At 38.5% G+C, this 25,178-nt stretch overlaps 1 protein-coding gene across 1 annotated transcript in view; it reads right to left on the reverse strand.

Moving 5' to 3' along the window:
* The window catches only part of BCAT1 (branched chain amino acid transaminase 1), a 102,478-nt gene extending 95,128 nt beyond the window's left edge, over positions 1-7,350 (reverse strand). Inside the window, exon 1 of the mRNA XM_015534620.2 lies at positions 7,147-7,350. Within this exon, the coding sequence (XP_015390106.2) occupies positions 7,147-7,152 (6 nt within the window). The 5' untranslated portion in view covers positions 7,153-7,350. The remainder of the gene's footprint in view (positions 1-7,146) is intronic.
* Positions 7,351-25,178: the final 17,828 nt, after the last annotated feature.

The following is a 25,178-nucleotide window of genomic DNA, read 5'->3' on the forward strand; positions in this document are numbered from 1 at the left end:
ATATTCATTTCCCTTTAAAAGTAGTCAATGTTCTTCTCAAAAAGTGCCTGGGGAGTGAGCCACATAGTGAGGGGTGTGCCAGAGGGCATAGACAGGGAGAGGCATAAATGGAGACAAAGAGGTTAGGAGGGAATATGTGGAAATATAAGACCTCATTCTGAGGTAGAGCAAACCTACCCATTATGACTGGAGGAGTGCACAGATAGAAAAGTTATAGAAAGAACAGATTAGAAAAAGACCTTATGCACTAAGCTAAATTCAGTAGACAATGGGGAAGTCATAGAGGTATTTTGAGTGAAGAAATGATATGATCAAAATAGTGCCTTAGGAAAATTAAGCTTGAGACCAGTTGAGAGACTTCTGAGAAAAATTCAAGTAAGAAGTAATGAGAGCATAAATCAGTACATTAGCAATGGGAAAGAGAAAGCATATAGATATGGAGAAAAGAGAATCCGCAGGGTACGTACGATATCTCGTTGAACACGGGGGACAAGAGAATAAGAAAGAAGTAAACGATGGTTGAAATTGGGTCAAATATCCACCCTTGCTACAATCATCTGTGGCTAGGGTGCGGTCACCAGGTAGGACATGGCCTTGTATGCCTGCCCCTTTGACAGGCACTGTAGTGGGGAATTTATAGCTAAGAAATGGGAAAACAAGGCACCCCAACTATTAAGCTCTAGTAAAAAATTGTGTATTAACCCTGCTTCACAAAACAGCCATGCACACCCTTCAAAACTACATTGAGATCAAAGATATTAGGGTGCAGATTCTGTAAATCAAGTTCTAGTCTATGAATAGTATAAGGGATCAAAATGTGCCACCCCAAAATATGTCACTTTGATATAAGGATTGCTTTTGTTTTGGGGAGAGCACAATCAAGGGAGGGGTAGAGAGAAAGGGACAGAGGATCCAAAGTGGGCTTTGGACTAATAGGCTAACAGCAGCAAGCCTGATGTGGGGCTCGAACTCATGAACCGTGAGACCATGACCTGAGCCGAAGGCAGACCAACTGAGCCACCCAGGTGCCCCGACATAAGGATTACTTTGAGCTAAAGGCAATGGAGATCCATGAGATGGAGAAAGACGCCTTCCTGGAGATTCCCTTCTCTGACTAAAAGCAGACACTTCTGAGAAATCCCCTCTCCTGAGGAAGTTTCACAGCATTAAGACAGTCAGCAGTGAGATGGACGTACACAAACCTTACCCCATTAGTTTCCCCAAATGTATTTATCTGCCCAGTCTGTTGCACTTGAAAACCTAAAACCTGTGCCTTTTTCTTTGTTATTTTTCTACAAATTTATCGTTCTTTGTTAAGATGCCATGTAAGCCCAAATTCTGACCACAACTTTGAGTTACTCATCACTGAATTTCTCTCTTGTGCATGTATGCTACATGAGCTAATCAACTTCTTTTTCTCTTGTTAATCTCTCTTTTGTCAGTCTAATTTGCACAGCCCCAACAACAGAACCTAAGAAGGTACTAGAAAAGTTTTTATTCCTCTCCTACACTATACACCTTAGATCTTTATGAGATAAAACATAAAGAAGAAACTGATAACTCACATCCTGATAAAAAATAAGGAAACTGCCTTTCTGTTTGAGCTAAAGGCAGGTGATTACTTGGGACTTTTCAACAGTCAAAGGACAGTGTGGATCTTTTATATATTTTCACACCTCAGCTGATTGCAGAGGCAAGAGCCAATAGCTCTCTACTGCTCTAAATAACTAGATCATTTCAGTATTTCCCATCAGTCTCTCATCTTGGTTTTACTAACAAATAACTGAGACACACAATTTTATTGCTAAGTATGTTTGTAAATTTTGCTAGAGAGATTGTTTGTACTTTCCATAAGATTTACAACATGTTATCAGACCCAAAAGAGGCTAGAATGACTGGTAAAATGGATAGCTCATTGGACTCTAATTTCTCATTATGCTTTGCAATTTGTGACCTTAAACACTACCAGTATTCTGATCTTTATTTTCCTTGTCCTTAAAACAGGGTTAATAATAGCTGCAATGCTTTCCTTATACAAATGTTTTGAGGTTACAATTCAATGTCATGTAATTTATATGGCATTCAGAAATATAAAGCATCATCTTAGTTAAGCAACGAAGTCCTTCCTCAAGCTTGAATGTATTTCTTCTATAAACACCAACACTCACCTTGCAAGTATATATAACATTCACAGCACTGAAAACCATGGAATCCGTGAGGAACGCATTCTGCTTCCACTGTAAACTTTATAGCTCCATTTTAACTCTACTTTTTATCTTCGAAGCTCAAACTAACATTTATTGTAATTTCAGATGCTTGAACATCTAGTACTAAAATCAAAACAATATAACTTTGAATCTGAATCAGTTAAAATGAAGTAAAATGTACTAGGCAAAATCGCCCTTTAATGTAGTGGTCGAATGGTAACAACTGCTGGGCAATCATCCTGTGCAAATACATCCTTGGCCTCATGCCCAAACTCTGTTGAGACCTTTGTTGGTCACGTAAGAGATATCTATGACAATGTTTGGCATAGAACATCCCAACAGGTGTCCCTTCTGTCTAGACATACAAGGAGTCAGAATTTGAATGCTCTAATTACATCCTAGGCTGGTTAGGGCTTCCTAAGGCAAATAGCCATTTACAGTTAAAATAGGAAAAACATTTCTCAGACTAGGGTAGACTATAAATGCAATCGATCAGATATTTAGACCTACATATCACAACAAAGAACTAAGAAATCAATTATTTTCAGATGAACTCTAAGACAAGTGTTAAGGGAACTAGCTGAATTTCACAAGTATTTTACACTTTTTCAATTACAAAGAATCATGTGTTTTTCAGTACAACTTCTCTGGAATACTGTTTGTGGTAATATAATTTCCTCTTTTGTTTTTTCTTAGCTTGTCTTCTCTGTTCCCTCTTTTCAACTTTTTTCTATATGTTTGCACCTTGAATATCTCTTTAAGATTTTCTTTCTCCCATTAGCCACCGAACACAAAAGAAGTGTTGTGTAAAATAGCTTTTCTCACAAAAAAAGGCACAGCCAATATGACAAGAGAAAAAAAATGTTCATGTGATGGGCTATGTTGCATTAATAAGGTGATCTAATTTCTAAGTTATTTTTTTTTAATTTTTTTTTTAAATTTTTTTTTCTAAATTTATTTATTTTTAAGACAGAGAGAGACAGAGCATGAACGGGAGAGGGTCAGAGAGAGAGGGAGACACAGAATCTGAAACAGGCTCCAGGCTCTGAGCAGTCAGCACAGAGCCCGACGCGGGGCTGGAACTCACATACGGCGAGATCATGACCTGAGCCGAAGTCGGATGCTTAACCGACTGAGCCACCCAGGCGCCCCTCTAAGTTATTTTTAAAATATAAATGCTCATTTTGCAGAGGTAATATTATGCAGCTTGTGGACTTAAGAGAACTAATTAGAAGCATAGGTGCAATTGGCACTTGAACGCTGGGGTTCTTGATTCTGCTTTGGCTTTGCATTCACCATTGATGGTGTGACTCAGACTAGATCTTATAAAGATTGCAAATATCGACAAAGTAGTATTTATAAATCCGAGCATCCCAAATGCTTAATTTGGAAGTATTTTAAAAATCTGAGTTGCACCTCACATTTGTGTCTCAGTTGATTTATACAGAATCCAATTTCAGAGGCGTTAGTTGAACGGCCATGACATGTATTACCAAATGGGCTACAGAGGCTCAGGAAAGCCTATCAGTTGGAATGTTTACCATATGTTATATTAAATGCTTAGAGCATTTGGACAGCTGTTGAGGGGATAAGGTTACAACACAAAGACTGCCCACACTTACAACTGTAAAGTGAGCAGAGCAGCCAGTTTCCTCCAGTGCTCAGAAAGAATGTTAGTATCATTTAGAAAGCAGAGGATGCCTGAAATAATGATGTCTATCATGGAAGGTCCTAGATTCTCTCCATTATATGGTAACAAAATCCCCTTAGGCATAAGGATGAACATTCCACTGGGTTTCCCCAGGGTGGCATCTGTTATTTACAGGAGTTGCCGTTGCCAAGCCTAAAGGAAAAAAGAGAAAGCTCTTAATTTCCATCTTCCTACACCCACGGAGAAGAGGCCATTCAAAGAAGCAGACAATTTGAAACCCCAAAAGATATAACCAACCCAACACTCAAGCTGGCCAGAGTTTAGAAACAACTCTTCATTTATGCACAGAAATAGTCTACTCATAAGCCCAGACCTCTCAGGTTAATAACACTACTATCCAACTGTTCACTGGTTTACAACCTGATATTAGAAATAAAGAACTCAAGGGAAGTGGAATATACCATGCTAAAAATATGCCTCTGGCATAACAATTACTTTGGACCAGTTATTTTTGAGAGGTGTCAGACATAGGACAATTTCAGAAAACAGAGTGGAAGTTGCCCTTTTCTGAAAGAAATTCATATTTATGAGGGAAATCTCCATTTTTCAGGGAGTCTCTCCTCCCCTGTACAGGGTGTCTCTTCTCTGAAGAAAAGGATAACTAAATCTCTAAAAACTTACCAATGGAGAAAGTACTGATTTAAATCTGCAATCTTACTCTTGTTTACTGTGCTCTGCCTGAAAATTTCCCAACCTGGCTCCCCCGCTCTCACTGCACCCCAACATCTTTCCTTGGTCTTTAGCTGAGGATGATATTTTAAGGTGGTAGCTTGGGCCATTTTGTGGAGTTACTCACTTTTCCTGGATATCTCACATGTATACAGGAAGTACACATGGGATTAAACTTTTTTTGTTTTTCTCCTGTTAATCTGTGTTTTACAACCTAAGAAGGTGTAGAGGAAAAATTATTTTTTCTTCCCTACAGATCCAAAAGTCCTGACTTGAACGGAGGGATAAAATCTAAACTCATGAGCACAATGGGGGAAATACGCAGCTCCTAACTTGTTTTCAGTCTCAGCACAAATCTCTGTAATAATCAAATGACTGTTTTCAACTTTTTTTCATAAGGTTTTAAACCCATTTCAAATAATTAGACCTTCCCCGGTTCAATGAGCTGATTGAGCAAGAGAAATTCCTCCATACAAATGGAAAATTTTCTTAATTTTCCTTCCTTTCTCCCTGTAGTTCTAAAATGAAATGAAGTGATGGAAAGTCACTAAATGAAATATTAACCAAAACAAATTATTGTCTTTTTTTTTCCCCTCCCTTTTCCCTTTTTTCTCACCACCAGTTGCTACCAATGCCCTTTTGTTAGGCCTGCTTAACTGGTTACGCATCCCTGAGCTCTGCCTGAGGGGCCACATCTGAATTTGAAAAGTAAACCCTTCTGCCTGCCAGGCCCCAGGACCTGCCCCCTTGACACACACAAAACAGCCCTCTCTACCCTCTCACTTCCTTCACTTACCCACACATCCCTGACTATGACTTCTCTTGTCTCTCTTTCCCTTTAGATATGTGGCTCCTTAAATCACCACCTTAGTTCAGCAAATCATAATATGTACTTACAATTCTTAGACACATCCTATTCAATGTATATGCTAGTTTCGTTATTTGGTTGCCCATGCTGCATGTGTCCATCTTAAAACAGAAGCTCCCAGGCAAGGGAGCCCCGTCTGGAAAATGTGCCAAAGACAGAGCCTATCTTGGTGCCATGGGCAAATAACAGTAAAAAATAATAATAATAATAATAATCATGACAGCAAAACTTTTGAAATAACAAAAACAAACCGGAAGGAACCTCATGCCTAGAAAGCAATCTTTTCTTTCCCAATTTCAGTAAGATATCAGAAAAACAGATATGAGACTACTTGAGGATATCTTCTAGTGTCCTGTGTTATAAAACTACCTTGTAAAAGGGACAGGTAGGAGTTTGGGGACTCATGTTAGAATATCCATGAATTTACAAAAATTCATAATAGACGACAGCTCCACATAGGACAGGGAAAAGCTAGAAAAGCAAGAGTGTTTATTCTCATAATTTTCACCTTTTAATCCCTAACCCCATACGTGATCAAAGTGTATTTTTCAGTTGAAATGAGACAGGAATGAGCACCGCAGAAATAGAGTATCTGACTATGGAAGCAAAAGGTTGCTAAATCTTGTCACTGTGGCACATTTGCCTGATCTCCTTTTAACACCGAACAGTGTTTCCACTCAGTTCCTATTTAATCTCAGTAGAAATTTTTGGCCAAACAGGCACCATTTACATATTATTTCTTGAGAGTGGAATTGTAGATTGGGGCAGGTTGTGGGTAAGTGCAGTTGAGAACCTTAACTTCAATCTTCCTCCTTCAAAATGCTCAAAGGTGGGTTTCTTTCTCCTAAAAGTTCAGGTCGCACAGCTCTTCCAATATATTCAGATGGCAGGGCTATGTGCCCATCTTTTACACTCTTTTAAAAAGCTGCTCTTCTGTTTTTAACCTCAAGGAAGTTTTCCAACGTATAAGACACCAGGAAAACACTTAACCAGTGTTCTTTTCTACACCTAAACCATCAGAAGTAATAGGCAGCTAGGCTAATTACCCTTGATTAGCATAAGAATTAAAACCATTAAGGCGCTCACTCAGTTTAATAAAAGAATGCCCTTAGGCTTCTAAGATCTGTAACTCGTAGAAGCTTTAATTTCCACCAGCCAAAGACTAGCCTTCAGCTTTTTAACAGCGATGAGACGGTTTTCCCCCCTTCTCCCACCCTCGTGCCCCGGTTCTGCACCTCCCTCCTTCATTGCATACACCCACCAGGAAACCCCTGTTTACAGCCAGAGACACCCCAAGACCTCGTGCCCCAAACCCCCCACCTCCTATGCATCTTAACGATTGAAAAAAGCTTCCTCTTCCTTCCCAAACTTCAAAACAGGTAGGAGAGGGAGCGGCGAGCAGTCTTCCACCTCCGTTCACAAATGCGGCTGTGAAAAAGCCTGAGGAGGGACATCCTGTGAGCAAGTTCGAAAAGAAAAGGAAGGAAGTTCGAAAAGAAAAGGAAGGTCTGAGCATCAGACTTCAGTCGACCAACCACCACTGACAAAGAAGGTACTCGAAACGTCTGCGTGGAAACGAACCACGCTCGTCTTTCTTCCGCCCCCTTTCTGCCAACTGTGCTTCTGCGGGATCGCAGCCTCAATCCATGCCCACGTTTTTGCAAAACACAGGCAGAATCGTAAGCAGTTACCTTCATGGTTCGGCGGGCCGTGAAGAGCGCTGGAACGGCGCGCAGGGCAAGCCCGGGGCGTCCCAGGCGCTCTGGGGCTGCGCGGGCGCGGGCGACCGGGGCGCGCGGCGGCGGCTGCGGGAATGAATGGCTGGGCACCGGGCCGGCGCGGCGGCGGCCACACGTGGCGGGCGAGATTGCTGACTGGTCCGTCCGCAGCGGAGCTCGCCGGCTCTCTCTCTAGCAGATTGCATCAGCAGGAAGAGTCTCGAGGCTGTGTTTCCCCCAGACCGCCCCCAGAGGGTAGAGTCACTCCCAGCACCGCGAGTAAGACCCAGCGCCCTCCCCAGCCGCCCTCGTCCCTCACTCCTGGGGGGTGCCAGTGTTGCAGACACGTTTCCACATGTTACCCCTCGCTCGGTTAGTGCCTGTGAGTGTGCATCCGCGTGTGGGGATGCCAAGGAGAAGGACGAAATGAATAGATCGTGATTGTCACTCCCTCTGAGCTGGCTGCGCGCCCGCCTCACTTCCCACCATCCCCGAAGTAACTTTCCCGAAAGTCCTGTTCAGAATTCTACGGTGGATTCCCGTCATCGAAAGCAGAAAATTTTAAACGTATGTTTTTAATGTAAAGAGCATGTGTCTGGTTTTTAAAAGTTTACCAACCTCGGCTTCTCCCATCCTTGATTTTTAGTCCCACGGCCCACCCTCAGATACAACCATTTTTTTTTTTTTTTTTTTTTTTTTGCCAGTTTCTTGCGTATCTGGAAGAATAATCCTTAATCCTGGGAGCATATAGAATTCTTTCTGATGTGAGCCTTGCCTGCTGGCCCAGTTCATCCTCTGTGGGACCCTCTCCGCAGCACAAAAGATACAGCACTGCTACTTTCCCATGCCCAGCGGCTCAGGTCAGGCTCCTGGCCTTTGCTTAATGGCCCTTCTGGTTGAGGTGTTCTCTCCGTCAATATGGCAATGTCCTATTTTTGTCAATCTCAAATGAAACCTTTGCTAGGAAGTCTTTGCAGAGTCTCTCAAGCAAACTTGAACCTGTGCACTGTGCTTTATCCATAGCCTTTATTAAATTCAATTTTCTTTTAATTATGTGTTTGCACAGATAGTACTTCATTAGATTAGGAGATTTGTAAAGACAGATCCCAGTGTTGAACAAAAATGTGTGTAGGGGCTGCTTAACAAATGTTGGTTAGGTGAATGCATGATTCAATCATTCAACAAATTTATTGATCTCTTATTACATGTCAGATGCTGGGCAAAATACTAGGCATAAAGTAGTAAACAACAAAAATGTTCTCATGCTCATAGAATTCATATTTTAGCGTGGGAAACAGAAAACAAACATTAATCCAGGTAGCAAAATGTTCATGCACTGATTTACACAATGAAATATCGTTCGTTAATAAATGAATTACTGATTCATGCTTACATAGGGCATGAATTAACCTTGAAAACACTATAAGACATGAAATAAGACAGTCAAAAATAACCATATATTGTATGATTTCCATTTTTCTGAAATGTCTAGAAAATGGATGGTTGTTCCCAATGGTAATGGGGAGTGATGGCTAATGGGTACAGAATTTCTTCTTGGGGTGATTAAAATGTTCTAAAATTAGGGGCAGTTAGGTGGCACTTGACTTAAACTCAGGTCATGATCTCACTGGTTCGTGAGTTCAAACCCCATGTGGGGCTCTGTGCTGACAGCTCAGAGCATGGAGCCTGCTTTAGATTCTGTCTCCCTCTCTCTCTGCCCCTCCCTCACTAGCTCTCTCTCTCTCTCTCTCTTTACGTCTTTCTCTCAAAAATAAACACTTAGGGGCACCTGGGTGGCTTAGTCGGATAAGCGTCCGACTTCGGCTCAGGTCATGATCTCACAGTTTGTGGGTTCGAGCCCTGCATTGGGTTCTGTGCTGACAGCTCAGAGCCTGGAGCCTGTTTCAGATTCTGTGTCTCCCTCTCTCTCTGCCCCTCCCCTGTTCATGCTCTGTCTCTGTCTCAGAAACAAATATTAAAAATAAATTAATAAATAAACATTTTAAAATATAAATAAATTTTAAAATGTTCTAAAATTGGATCGTGGTAATGATTGCACAACTGTGAATACACTAAAAACCAGTGGACTATACACTTTAAATAGATGAATTGTATGATATATGAATTTTATCTCCATAAACATACTACTTTTAAGAATCAAGTTGTAAATAGTAAATTTAAGAGGAGAAAATAGGGCATGAAAAGGGAAAAAAGCGTGATAGGACATTAGACCAGAATTAATTAATGTGTCAATTCTAGAGCATGCCTGTCAATGACTTCTAGATCCAATGACTACCTAAGGATTCTTTTGATTTTAGCAATAGAGGAAGAGAGAAGGTGATATAAAGAGCTTTAAAAGAAGGTAGAAGTGAAAGAGGAATTAGGGAATGAACATATCCAGAAGAGTATGAGAGCAATCTGGCTATGTCTGCCCTCCCATTTCCCTCCAATGTTGAGAGGAGGGTCCCACAGTTCTCCCGCATTGCTACATGTAAACTCTCCCAAAGCTTCCCTCCTAGACACCCAAAACGTTTTTTTTCAAATGAAGAGGGTCATCATCAACCAAGATTGTTACTCTGCCAACAGCACTACACTTCAAGAAAGTCACAGTTAAAAGATACGAGGGGTGCCTGGGTGGCTCAGTCGGTTGAGCATCAGACTTCGTCTCAGGTCATGATCTTGCATCTTGTGGGTTAGAGCCCTGGGTCGGGCTCCGTGCTGACAGCTCAAGGCCTGGAGCTTGCTTCGGATTCTGTGTCTCCCTCTCTCTCTGCCCCTCCCCCACTTGTGCTCTGTCTCTCTCTCTCTCTCTCTCAAAAATAAACATTAAAAAAAAAAAAAAGATACTAAAGGCAGCTGAATTCTCCAAATTTAATGTATTTCATATCTTTACCTGTAGGCAGGGACTTTAACTATACTTGAAGAAGAGACAAAATAGTTCTAACATACCCACACTAGCTTTGAGATTGATTTCAGAGCCCCAGAGAGCTCAACTCCTTTTTGTCACCACTGTTTGAACAGTCTATTGTTGTTATCATTATGAAAATTATATACCAACTACTTGCAGAATTTCTCTTCTGATTCTTACTAAATCTTATCTAGAGGAAGGGAAACTCACAAATTTTCCCAGTTCCTGGGACTTGGGGAAAAAGTTAGCAGAAAGCAATGATGTTTTCTGTCATAAAGAGTAGAGGGAAGTGTACTCTAAAATTCCACTCTACCAATTTAGGGGAACAAAATCATTCCTCTCTTTATTTCTCAAATGAAAAATACTACAAAGTTCTATCTTTTTATATTTCATATATATATATATATATATATATATATATATATATATCCCATTACATACATGTACACACACACACCAAAAAAATTAAATATTCAAATTAAAATTGCAAATAGTAAATTTAAGAGGATTAAATTAAATTAAATATTCAAAAATCATTTATATTGTACTTTATGGGAAATATATAAAGTTTTCCAGGACATTTTACACCCACTGGACCTATTTTTAGCCTTACTGTACATCTTCTAGAACCTAATCTTCATGTAAAATTAGACTCACTTTATCAGAGAGCATTGGCTGCCCCATCAAATGTAGGGGAAAACCAAGTTGGATGATCCCTTATGCCCAGGAGTGGTGATAGCCAAGGAAGGAAAAGGTAATTATCCAAAGAGTTCTTGTTGGACATGGAAGCAGTAGCAGCCTTCACATCCAGCTGCCACTAAATACCTCAATAATCTTTGGATAAACTATTTCTGGCCAAAGGGGGAAAAAAAAAGATTAGTGTTTTTACAACTCCTTCACACTTTCTTCTTAGTTTGATTCTTTTTTTTTAATTTTTTTCAACGTTTTTTATTTATTTTTGGGACAGAGAGAGACAGAGCATGAACGGGGGAGGGGCAGAGAGAGAGGGAGACACAGAATCGGAAACAGGCTCCAAGCCATCAGCCCAGAGCCTGACGCGGGGCTCAAACTCACGGACCGTGAGATCGCGACCTGGCTGAAGTCGGACACTTAACCGACTGCGCCACCCAGGCGCCCCTTAGTTTGATTCTTTATTTAGGTCCCTCAAAGAACAAATCGGACTCAAGCCTAATCCTAGAGCAATATCCAAAGTAAGTTAAGAGAAGACTGAGGAGCTATTTAATAAATAATCATCAAACAAAGGGATGACACAGATTGGGGAAAATCACCGGCTTTAGATGCAGATCTGAATTTGTATACCCAGTTGCACTGATTTGTAATGTACAAACTTTCACAGGTTATTTAATCTCTCTGAAACTCAGATTGATTTTTTTCTAATCACTAATATAAAAAAAGGAGCAGTTCATTTGGAAGTATAAGAGAAAGAGACAAGTTAATACATGCACAGTGCCCAGCATTAGAGGCTTCCTGTGTATGCCCCACATATCTCCTATGAATCTTTCAATCCTAATCACCTTAGAACAAGTACCAGCTACTCATTTTCCATGACTAATAAGTGAAGGATATAAAATGAAGGTACAACAATAGAAATTCGGGAATATTAAAAACACATCACTTATTAGCCAAGAAAAAATCTGGGGTGCCTTGCTGGCTCAGTTGGTGGAACATGTGACTCTTTATCTTGAGGTCATGAGTTCCAGCCCCATGTGTGACATAGAATTTACATAAATTTTAAAAAATTTAAAAAAATATGAGGAGAATTTATGGAATCTTTCTTCCAGGTTCTTTTTTTTTTTTTTTTTTTTTTTTTAAAGATTTTTATTTTTAAATAATCTCTACACCCAAGTGGGGCTCAAACCTACAACCCCAAGATAGAGAGTTGTATGCTCTACCAACTGAACCAGCCAGGTGCCCCTCTTCCAGATTTTTAAAAATAAGCTAATTCTTGAAAGAATGTTGTAAATCTTCCTGCTAGTTCTCTACAGCCTCTCAGGGCACCTCCCACCCTGACTCTTAAAGCTGACCACTCTCTCCTTAAAAACCTTCCCTTCCATGATACTGTGCTATTCTGGACTTTCTCCAGTCTTACTGACATGTCCTTTTCTTTCAATTATGATCACGACTCTTTTTTCCTCAGGCCTTCTAGATGTGGACAAGATAATGATCCCACCAGAATCTGACCTTAAATCTCCTTGCTTTATACTCTGTTCCTAGGTGATTTCAACTGTTACTTCTAGTCTGATAATTTACAAAACTATGCCTCTAATTTTAATCTATTTCCTGATCTCCAGAACTTTATTTCCAAAGGCCCATATCTGGTTCATCACCTTTACTTCAAGCCAGTTGGTCCAAATTCAAGCACATAATCTTCCCTCTTAAACCTGCTTGTCTTGTCTTCCTTCTTTCTGCTGATGCCATCAGCAACCTTCCAGTCATCCAGGCTCCAAAGTTGAATACAGTTCATGCCATCATGGATAGCTTTTAAAGCAGGAGGGAAAGATATGAGCCTCCCACATCCAACTATCACGAGGCCTTCCAATTCCATCTCCACAAGATCTCTTATAACCTTCCTGCTCTGTCCCCATTCTCATTGCCCTACTTTCTTTAGTCATTTATTATGCTTTTCCCCTGGATTATTGTTATCCCTGCCTCCAATCTCTCCTTGCCCCAATCCACCCAACACACAGATGGCCAGTAATCTTCCTAGCCCTCAGTTCTGATTAGATTTTCCCCCTACTCAAAAGAATGTAACTTGCACTCATATGCTTTAACATGAGCCAGACTAGAGCACATGCTGTGTGCCTAAGCACATCTGAAATCTTCCCTCCTTGCTTTTAAATAACACTACTTGGAACTTCTTTCCCTCCAGCTTGCTTGCCCAAATGATATCCAGTCTTCAAGATCCATTTCACCTAGTATTGTCTTCTTACAGTCTTTCCTGAAGACTGGCCCTATAGACCTGTGGTTCTCAACTGAGAGTGGACATTTTCAGACTATTCCTCTTCAATCCCATCATATCCTCTTCTACCTCTTAATAATTCTTTACATATTGATCACTCTTGGGTTTTCATCGTCTGTTCTCAACATTTTTTTCTCATTCATTGAAAATGCTGTCTGTGGGGGGCGCCTGAGCGGTTCAGATGTTTAAGTGTCCGATTCTTGGTTTTAGTTTAGGTCATGATCTCATGGTTTTGTGAGTTTGAGCCCCATGTCAGGCTATGCACTGCCAGCGTGGAGCCTGCTTGAGATTCTTTCTCTCTCCTTCTCTTTCTGCCCCTCCCCCACTGGCAGTTTCTCTCCCTCTCTCTCTCTCTCTTTCAAAATAAATAAATTTTAAAAAAATTTTAAATGCTCTCTGTGGGTGAGTTCATCTACTCTTCATCCAAAACTACCAAAAGACCATTTTCCTCCTTTTCTTCTTTGAACAAAACCCTGATTCTCCCCCCTCCCCCCGCCCCCTCGGGCAGAGGCACAAAATATGCTTAGTCCTGGGGGATGAATGATTATTAATCCAAGGCAGTAATGACAATCTTATTTGACTTTTATTATTTTTTAAGTTTACTTATTTATTTTGAGAGATTGAACATAAGCAGGGGAGGGACAGAGGGAGAGGGAGAGAGAAAATCCCAAGCATGCTCTGTCCTGCCAGTGCAGACTTGGACTCAGGGCTCTATTTCACAAACTATATGATCATGACCTGAGCCAAAATCAAGAGTTAGATGCTCAACTGACTGAGCCACCCAGGTGCTCCTCATTTTACTTTTCATTATACCTATTTTCTCATACTCTCTTGAGCCAGGGAGGACCAAGGAATCAAGTTCTAATCACTGAGACCTAAGGGGAGGTATCTAAGTGCTTCTAAGAAGGGTCATACCTTCTAATTAGAAAAACAACAAAAAAGTCAGGCAAGGAGACCTTGCCAGTGCCATTCCCTTCTTCATTTTTTTTAAATTTTTGTTAATGTTTATTTATTTTTGAGACAGAGAGAGACAGAGCATGAACAGGGGAAGGTCAGAGAGAGAGGGAGACACAGAATCTGAAGCAGGCTCCAGGCTCTGAGCTGTCAGCACAGAGCCCGATGCGGGGCTTGAACCCACGAACCGTGAGATCATGACCTGAGCCAAAGTCGGACGCCCAACCGACTGAGCCACCCAGGCGCCCCTCCCTTCTTCATTTTAAAGGTTGTCTATAAATGTATGTTTCGGGGAGCTGCCAATAGCCATGCTGCAACCATGAGTGACACGCCCAAGATCAAAAACCAATATATTGAAGATGGCAAAACAGAGAGAGATCCTGGGCTGTTGAGCCACCTTGCCAACCCTGGAATTGCCCACCTTCAAAATATTTGTCTTAAGAGATAATTAAATGTCTTTATTGCCTTGCTGCTATTGGTCAGGTATTTTATTACTACCACTGAAAGTATTCTTTGGCTTCAATAACATCTACAGTCCAGTGCCACTTGCTTCAAGAATTCTTTACTCATATTTCCCATGTGTTTTCCCATGTGTTTGACCCAAAGGCATCTCCAACTCAGTAGGAAATTCTTATCTTATGTATAATTAACTTATATTTACTCTCAAATCCTTTTCTCAGCAAACACACACACACACACACACACACACACACACACACACACACACTCACCCCTACCATACGTTTTATGCTTGGTAGGCTCCCCTTGCATTTCCTATGTTTCTTAGTAACAGTATACTTTAACTGGTAGCCCGAACAATTGCCAGTCAACTTCAAATCCTATCTTTCCTTCACTCTCCACCAATTTCATCATTTATAATTTCCATAAACTTTTCTCTTTACTATTTCTCAAATTTGCCTTTTGTTCTTAACACTCATTAGAATGCCTTACTTCAAACTTCATCATCTCCTGGTTGGACAGTAGCCTCTTAACTATTATCTGTGTGACATCTGGACATATTAATCTATCTTGACCTTATTTTCCTTACCTATAAAATGAGAATTAAAAAACCTGCAGTTTTCATGAAGACCAAAAGAGCTATTACATGTAAAGTAATGTGCCTAGCACATAGTAAATACTCAGTAAACATTAGCTATTATTATGGCATTCAATTTCTCCCATCTAATATGTTTGTTTTGTTTTTTATTATTCTGTAGGATGTTTATACCATAAAGCACCTTCACTAAATCACTACTGCCCAAATACTCTCTACTTTAACCAAACCATTTTATGGAAGTTCCAAAGATCTTGTTTAAAACACATCAAGGGGCGCCTGGGTGGCTCAGTCAGTTGAGCATCCGACTTCAGCTCAGGTCATGATCTCACGATGGACGAGTTCGACCCCACATTGAGCTCTGTGCTGATAGCTCAGAGCCTGGAGTCTGCTTCCGATTCTGTGTCTCCCTCTCTCTCTCTGCCTCTCCCCCGCTCATGCTCTGTCTCTCTGTCTCAAAAATAAAGATAAACATTATTAAAAATTAAAAAAATAATAAAATAAAATAAAACACATGAAATTAGGCTCAAGACACTCTCTTATATGACTTCTTAACACATATATCATTTACAGCCTGCTCAGACCTTCCATTTCAAAACGCCTGAAGACTTCCTTATACGGTACACAACTTTCATCTCCTTTTAAAATCGTCATTTTCTTCCATCTTCAAATGAGAACTAACACCCAAGTATCTAGAAAATCTTTATTTTTACTCTAAGTAAGCCATTCATGGACACAGTTATACCCTTGACTCCTTTTGAAGATGCTCACCCCAGGCTCCATCCCAGATTTACTGAATCAGAACTGCTGGGGGGGTGGGTAGGGGTAAGACTGCAACATTTGCATTTGAAAAAGCACCTGAATCAACTGATATGCATACTGATGTTTGACACAATTGAACTAGACTTTCTCATCTCCCAGAACTACTATACCTCTAAAATTTTTATGAAAACATTATCCTCCAAACAAAGCCCCCTATCCTTCCAGTTTTCTCAGGTACACATAGTAAACCTGTTCTTCAACTTTATCCACCTTTTTAGCCTTTTGACATATATAGTAAGCCCTCAATAAATATTTGTTAAATAAAGTTTAACATACACTCTAGTCCTGCCTAAGGGATTCTCCTTTGTCTTCATATTTTTCCATATCTAGGATATTATGCCTTGGTCTATCATTTAGGTCTCTCTTTTTCTCCAATCTGATAATATTTGCTCTTTAAGTGAGTTGATGAGCTCATTTATATATTATGATTATGAATACGGTTGTGTTTAAATCTACCATGTTGCTATTTATTTTCTATTTGTCCCATCTGTTCTTAGTTCTTTTTCTCTTATTTTGCTGCTTTTGGGGGGGGGGGGGATTAAATGAATATTTATCATGATTCCATTTTGTATCCTAGAATTGTTTATTAGTGATACCTATAATTGCTTATTAGTGATACCTATATTTGCTTATTAGTGGTAACTTTTCTCTTTTTTTACATTTATTTATTATTTTTGAGAAACAGAGTGAGACAAAGTGTGAGTGGGGGAGGGGCAGAGAGAGAAGGAGACACAGAATCTGAAGCAGGCTCCAGGCTCCAGGCTAAGCTGTCAGCACAGAGCCTAATGCTGGGCTCGACCCATGAACTGTGAGATCACAAACTGAGCCAAAGTTGGATGTTTAACTGACTGAGACACCCAGGAACCCCATATATTTTTTATTGATTGCTTTAGGATTTTTAGTATACATCTTTAATCACAGTCTATCTTTAAGTTGTACTATACTATTTGATGTATGGTATAAAAATCTTACAAAAGTAGTCTTCCATTTTTAATCTCCTGGCCTTTGTGCTATCATTGACATACATTTTATTTCTGTATATGTTGTTATTTTGGCTTTAAACAATCAGTTATCTTTTAATATGATTTTTAAATTAAGAAAAAATTATTACTAATTTATTCACCATTTCTGGTGATATTCATTTACGTGTGTAAATTCATCTTTCCACCAAGTATTACTTTAATTCTGCCTAAAGAATTTCTTTTAACATTTCTTATAGGGCAGGTCTGTTGGTAACGAACTCTTTTAGGTTTGTATGTCTGAAAAGTCTTTATTTTGCCTATGTTTTTAAAGATATTGTCACTGGATATAGAATTCTGATTGACAGGTTTTTTTTTTCTTTTAACATTTTATAGACATTACCCTATTGTTTTCTTGCCTGCATTGTTTTCATTGAGAATCTCCTGTCATTCTTATTTTTGACCTTCTATATGTAATGTCTTTTTGTCTTGCTGCCTTTAACATTGTGTTTATCACTAATTTTAAACAATTTGATTTTGATATGCCTTGGTGTAGTTTTCCTCATGTTTCTTTTGCTTGGAGTTGTTTGAGCTTCTTGGATCTATAGGTTTACAATTTTCATCAAATCTGGAATTTTTTTTCAAATTTTTTCTATTCTTTCTCTCTTAAATTCTTCAGAAAGTCAAATTTTATGTAATATAGGTCACTTGAAGTTGTCCCCCAGCTGACTGATACGCCATTAATTTTCCAATCTTTTCTTGTTTGTGTAATTTTCAATAGTTTTTATATCTTATGTGTAGTATTTTTTTGTAGTGTCAAATCTGCTGTTAATCTAGCCTGTATTTCATCTCAGACATTATATTTTTCTTTCTTATAATTTTATTTGTCTTATAATTTTATTTTTTTATTTTTACTTTTTTAAGTTTATTTATTTATTTTGAGAGACAGAGAGAGAGCATGGGCAGGAGAGGGACAGAAAGAGAGGGAGAGAAGGAGAATTCCAAACATGCTCTACACTGTCAGCACAGAGCCCCATGTGGGGCTCAAACTCATGAACCACAAGATCATGACCTGAGCTGAAATCAAGAGTCAGATGCTGAGCCAACTGAGCCACCTCGGTACCTCTATTTGGGTCTTTTTTATAACTTCCATATCTTAACACGCCTGTTTTCCTCTACCTTCACAAGCATATGAGATATAATCTAAAATACAAATATACTTTGTAATAACTGTTTTAGTATACTCACCTATGAATTCTAAACTGTCACTTCTGGATCCATTTCTAATAGTTGCTAATTCCCCCCATTATGGGTCATATTTTTTTTTTTTTTTAAGTTTATTTATTCATTTTGAGAGAGAGAGAGAGGGAGGGAGAGAAAGAGAATGTGAGTAGGGGAGGGGTGGAGACAGAGAATCCCAAGCAGGCTTCACACCATCGGCACAAGGCCCTATGCAGGGCTCCATCTCACAAACCATGAGATCATGACCTGAGCCAAAATCAGTTGGACGTTTAACTGACTGAGCCACCCAGGTGCCTGTGTCATATTTTCTTATTTATTTGCATGCCTGATAAATATTTACTGGATACTATATATTGTGAGTTTTATCATATTGGGTGAGAGATATTCTTCTTCTTCTTTTTCTTCTTCTTCTTTAATGTTTATTTAGTTTTGAGAGAAAGAGAGTGTGTGCACACAAGCACACTAGTGGGGGGAGGGGCAGAGAGAAAGAGGGATAGAGGATTCAAAGTGGGCTTTGTGCCTACAGGAGAAAGCCCAATGCAGGGCTCAAACTCATAAACTGTGAGATCATGACCTGAACCTAAGTAGGATGCTTAACTGACTGAGCCACCCAAGTGGCCCTCTTATTCTGTTTTTGTTTCAATATTCCTATGCTTTGTTCTGGGACACAGTTAAGTCCATTGGAACCAGTTTTACATTTCTAGGTTTTGCTTTTAAATTTTATTTGGTGGGATCAGTTCAGTCTTCAGTGAAGGGTGATTTTGTCCCACTACTGAGACAATACTCTTCTGAGTATTATACCCAATGTCCAATGTATTATAAGGTCTTCCACTCAGGGTGGTGAAAATGACAACTTCTCCAGGCCCTGTGGGAACTCTCTTGTTTGTTCTGCCTACTCCTTTCAAGTGGTTTCTTCCCCAACCTTGGGTAGTCTCCTTATACACATGTGCTGAGCAGCACCCAAGGAAAGGAGGGACCCACTATAGATCCACAGACCTCTCTCTGTGACATTCTCATTCTCTTTTCTTCAATACTCTTGTCCTGAAAACTCTAGTTGCTTTGGTTTTCCTGTAGTCCCAGCAATGTCTCTTCAACTCATTGATACCCCAAGTAGACAGATCCTCCTTATGCTATAGCCTGAAAACTTTCAGGTAAGAAGCTGAACTAATCAATGGGTTTAATTCACTTGTTTTCTCTCTTTCAGGAATTACTGTTCTCTTGTTTAATGTCTGACAACCATTGTGCCATACATATTTTTCTGGTGTTAGAATTATGTAAGGCAGGAATGTCATTCTGATCCTAATACTCCATCTTGTTCCTTTATAGAAAGGTGATGGTGGGGGCAGGGAGGGAGGAGGTTAAGTAATGTGGAACGCCTTTTCATAAATAAATATTTTGTTACTACAGCAAACCTCATGAACACACATAATATGACCTCCTATCGTCAGACATATTCCTTTTACACCTTTATAAAGTGCTGAAATTGAGCACATTCACATTAACACAAAGTTATACCCACTCTATCTCATATAAAAATAAAATGCAAAAGTATATGTTGGTATATTTGGTAGGAAATGTTTCAATATTTTATCTTATTTAGAAATTACCAGGGGCACCTGGGTGGCTCAGCCAGTTAAGTGTCCCACTCTTGATTTAGGTTCAGGTCATGATCTCGGAGTCATGGGATCAAGCCCCATGTTGGGCTCTGGGCTGACAGCATGGAGGCTACTTGGGATTCTCTCCTCTCTCTCTCTCTCTCTCTCTCTGTCTCCCTCTCTCTCTCTCTCTCTCTCTCTCTCTCTGCTCATCTCCTGCATGCATGCTCTCTCTCAAAATAAATAAACATGAAAAAAATTTTTTTAACTCATGCATTGGCATATTTAAAAAAAACAAATTACCAACTTTCCAAATAATATTATCTAAATTTTGTATTAGTCCAAAGTTTTGTTACCTAAGAATTTTGAATATTATATTTAATCCAACACATTAGAAAATATAATTGTTGATATGAAAACATTTGTTGGAATTATAACTCAATATCATTACCACATTATTTTATATTTTCAGTATTTTTTTTAAGTTTATTTATTTATTTTGAGAGAGAGCACAGGGGAGGGGCAGAGAGAGAGCAAGAGAGAGAATCCCAAGCAGGCTCTGCACTGCTAATGCACAGCCTGTCGTGGGGCTCAGTCCCACAAACCCCGAGATCATGACCTGAGCCAAACTCAAGAGTCAGAGAATTAACCAACTGAGTCATGCAGGAACCCCAATATTTTCAATATTCTTAAACATTTCTAATTTATCTCATCTGTAAATACTATAAGGCTTTCAGGAAGTTCAGATTAACTAGTTTCTTTCTTAAAAAATAAACTCAATCTTATTTTTAAAAATTATGCACTTATACTTCACACTGATAAATTTGGGGAAAAGACATATTGCTATTTTTATTTTTTATTTAAATTAAAAAAAAAAATTATTATTTTGAGAGAAAGAGAGACAGAGACAGAGCACGAGTGGGGGAGGGGCAGAGAAAGAGGGAAACAAACACAGAATCTGAAGCAGGCTCCAGACTCTGAGCTGTCAGTCAGCACAGAATCTGACACAGGGCTCAAACTCACAAGCCATGAGATCATGACCTAAGCCAAAGTCGGATGCTTGACCAACTGAGCCACCCAGGCACCCTGATATTGCTATTTTTAAATCAAAATTATCAAACTAGTCTGATTTGTCCAAGGATTCACATGATATTTTGAATTTGGCTTCTTATATCAAATGCTTCTGAGCAGAACTTTCTATGAGGGTTTTGTTTTTTTTTGTTTTTTTTTAAACTGGCACTTATAGAACACTACCTTGGAAGTTCCATTTCTTTATTTTCAAGGAAACTTAGGGATATTAAATTTATGTAAGCACTTATTATTTCCTGTAAACCAATAAAAACAGGTCTCATGTTCTTTAAGGACCTGATCTTTTTAGAGCAGTTTTATGTTTACAATAAAATTGAGAAGAATGTACAGAGATTTCTCATATACCTCTTCCCCTCAGATGAGTAAACTCCCCCATCAACATAATTTTTTTAAACCAAGGATGATGTGTTTTTTTAAACCAAAGATGGACCCACATTGTATGACACATTATGATCACCCAGAGTCCATATTTAAATAAGGGTTCACTCTTGGTGTTCATTCTATAGGTTTGGGCAAATAAATACTGACGTTTTCATCATTATAATATCATACAGAATGTGTTCACTGCCCTAAAAATCCTCTGTGCTTTGCTCATTCATCTTTTCCTGCCTCCTCCACCCTTTCCTTGCCCCCACCCCCGAAAATCATCTCCATAGTTTTGCCTTTTCCTAAATGTGATATAGTTGGAATCATATAGTATGTCGTCTTTTCACATTGTCTTCTTTCGCTTAGTAGTATGCATTCAAGTTTCCTCAATATCTTTTTATTTGTTTTCAGCATGGAAAAATATTCTATTATCTAGATGTACCACAGTTTATTTACCCACTTACATACTGAAGGGCATTTTGGTTGCTTCCAAGTTTGGGCAATCATGAATAAAGATGTTATAAACATCCACGTGTGATTTGTTTGTTTTTTATGCAGACATTAGTTTTCAACTCCTTTGGGTAAATACCAAGGAGAGGGATTGCTTGATCATATGGTAAGAGCGTGTTTAGTTTTGTAAGAAACTGCCAAAATGTCTTCCAAAAGGTCTGTACCATTTAACTTCCTCACCAGCAATGAATAAGAGTTCTGCTTGCTCCACATCCTTACCAGACTTTGGTGGTAGTTTCTGGATTTTGACCATCCTAATAAGTGTATAGTGTTATTTAATTATTATTTTAATTTGCATTTCCCTGATAACATATGGAGTCTATTTTGAGGTGAGGTGTATGGTAAGGTCTTTAGCCCATCTTTTGATTGAGTTGTTTATTTTCTTATTGTTGAATTTTAAGCGTTCTTCATATATTTTGGATAATAGTCTTTTATCAGATTATCTCTTGCAACTATTTTCTTCCAGACTGGTTTGTCTTTTCATTCTCTTGATAGTGTCTTTCACAGAACACAAGATTTTCATCTTAATGGAGTCCAGCTTATCAATTATTTCTCTAATGGATTGTGGCTTTGGTGCTGTACTTAATATATCATCACCATACCTAAATATAAATGGTCATCTAGATTTTCTCCTAAACTATCTTCCAGGAGTTTTGTAATTCTATGTTTCATATTCAGGTCTATGCATCATTTTGACTTAATTTTTGTGAAAAGTATAAGATCTGTGTCTGGATTCACTTTTTTGTATGTGGATGTCCAATTGTTCCAGCATTTGTTGTGTAGACTGTTTTTGCTCCATTGTACTGTCTTTTCTCCTTTGTTAAGGATCAGTTGACAATATTTGCCGGAGGCGAGGGAGGGGACTATTTATGGGTTCTTTATTCTGTAATCTATTTGTCTCTTCTTTCACCAATATCACACTACCTTGATTATTGTAGCTTTACAGTCAGTCTTAAAGTCAGGTAGTGTCAGTCTTTTAACTTTATTCTTCTCTTTCAATATTGAGGTGATGATGATGATGATGATGTTGCACATTCTGGTTTCTTTGCCTGTTCATATAAAACTTTACAATCAAGTTGTCAATACCTAAAATAAAACTTGCTAGGATTTTGATTGGGATTGCATTGGCAATAAATCAAATTGGGAAGAACTGACATTTTAACAATAATGAGTCTTCCTATCGGTGAACATGGAATATCTCTCCATTTATGGTAGTCCCACCCTTATCCACTGTTTTGCTTTCCACAGTTTCAGTTACTTGCAATCAACTGTGGTCTGGAAACAGATCATCCTCCTTCTGACATATCATCACAAGGTCACAATATCACAACAGGGGCCTAATGCTACATCACAATGCCCCATATTCATCTCACTTATCTCATCATATAGGCATGTTATCATCTGACATCATCACAAGAAGAAGGGTAAGTATAGTACAATAAGATATTTTGAGAGGGAGTGTACATTCACATAACTTTTATTACAGCATATTGTTATAATTTTTCTATTTTATTATTAGTTATTGTTGTTAATCTTTACTGTGCCTAATTTATAAGCTTTATCATATGTATGTATGTATAGGAAAAAACATAGTATATGTAGGGTTTGGTACTTTCTGTGGTCTCAGACATCCACTGGGGGCTTGGACTGTATTCCCTGTGGATAAGAGAGGACTACTATTTTTAGTTCTTTGATTTTATTCATCAGAGTTTTGTAGTTTTCCTTATATATATCTCGCATATATTCTGTTAATTTGATACCTTAGTACTTCATTTTGGGTGCTAATATAAATGTTATGTTTTTAATTTCAAATTCCACTTGTTCATTTTTAGTATATGTTGGTTCAAAGCAATTAACTTTTTAATATTAACCTTGCATCCTAAAACCTTGCTATAATCACTTATTAGTTTCAGGAGCTTTTTGTAGATTCTTTTGGATTTTCTACACAGATGATCATGTCATCTGTGAACAAAGACAATTTTATATCTTCTTTCTCAGTCTGTATACCTTTTATTTTATTTTCTTACTGTATTATCAAGGTCTTCCAGTACAATGTGGAAAAAGAGTAGTGACAAGCAACGTCCTGGCTTTGTACCTGACCTTACTGGGAAGGCTTCAAGTTTCTCACCATTAAGTACAATATTATCTGTAAGATGGTTGAGAAAGTTCCCTTCTATTCCTATTTTACTGAGAGGTGATGATGATTATGATGATGATGAATGGGTATTAGATTTCTTCAAATATTTTTCATGCGTACATTGACATGATCATGTGGTTTCTCTTGTTTAGTTTATTGATATGATAGATTATATCAATTAATTTTCAAATGTTGTACCCAGCCTGGCATACCTGGGATAAATACCACTTGGTTGTAGTATGTAATTCTTTTTATACTTTTTTTGGATTTGATTTGCTAATATTTTGTTGAGGATTTTTGCATCTATTTCATAAGAGATATTGGTCTGAAGTTTCTTGTAATGTCTTTGTCTGGTTTTGGTAGTAGGGTAATGCTGGCCTTATAGAATGAGTTAGAAGTACTTCCTCTGTTGCTATCCTCCAAAAGTGATTGTAGAGAATTCGTTTAATTTATTTCTTAAATGTTTGTTAAAATTCACCAGTGAACCCATCTGGACCTGTAGTTTTTCTGTTTTGGAAGGTTATTAATTTTTTTTTTTCAATTTCTTTAATAGATACATGCCTATTCATATCATTATTTCTTCTAGGTGAGTTTTGGCAAATTGAATATTTTAAGGAATTGATCCAGATCCCATTTTTGAAGGCATTATAACTAATTTATTAGTGTTTTAAATCTAATTTATTAATATTTAACCTTTTGTCAAAAAGAGGTAAAGACTACCCTCATTAATAGACATACAGGCATCAGAGAATTTGTACTTTCAGTTCTCATTCACAGGTAAAAATCCAACACAGAAATATAAAAACTCTCTGATCAGGTCTCAAAGAGCTGTTCTCCTTCCCAGTGGGCACAAAATATTTTCTTAGTTGATTTGTGCTCACAAATAGATGAACAGAGAAATAAAACAGGCTAGCAGACCATTATTCTCTGTCTGTCATGTTGCACCAACAGAAAATTGGTCCTCATCTTCATGAGAGACTTTACCAGGGATCAGGTGATAAAGACTTACCAGGGATCAGTTATTATAATTATTACTGCCAACAATTAAGAATAAATCATCAGCCATGTGCGTCACAGACTCACAGGGTTCTCTCTTGACCAGCCTGGAAGTCGTTTATGCACTACTTCCTGGACCATATCGTGGAAGAAAATGTTGCCCAACCACTATTTTCTAAGGACTCAGGAATGTACAGGATGTTTCTCAATAATGAAGCCAAGACCTGATTAGTGGTTCATGACATCTTTGTGCTACAGCTTATTGCACTGGCTCACAAGAATGGATTGTGCTTACTTCTTCCTAACTTTGCCCTCAGTGACATCACATTGGTAGCTTATCATTGGCCATATTGGAAGTATTTATACCACAGAAATCAGTAGACACTGAAAAAT

This window comes from Panthera tigris, chromosome B4, assembly GCF_018350195.1.
Source record: "Panthera tigris isolate Pti1 chromosome B4, P.tigris_Pti1_mat1.1, whole genome shotgun sequence".
Classification (NCBI taxonomy): domain Eukaryota; kingdom Metazoa; phylum Chordata; class Mammalia; order Carnivora; family Felidae; genus Panthera; species Panthera tigris.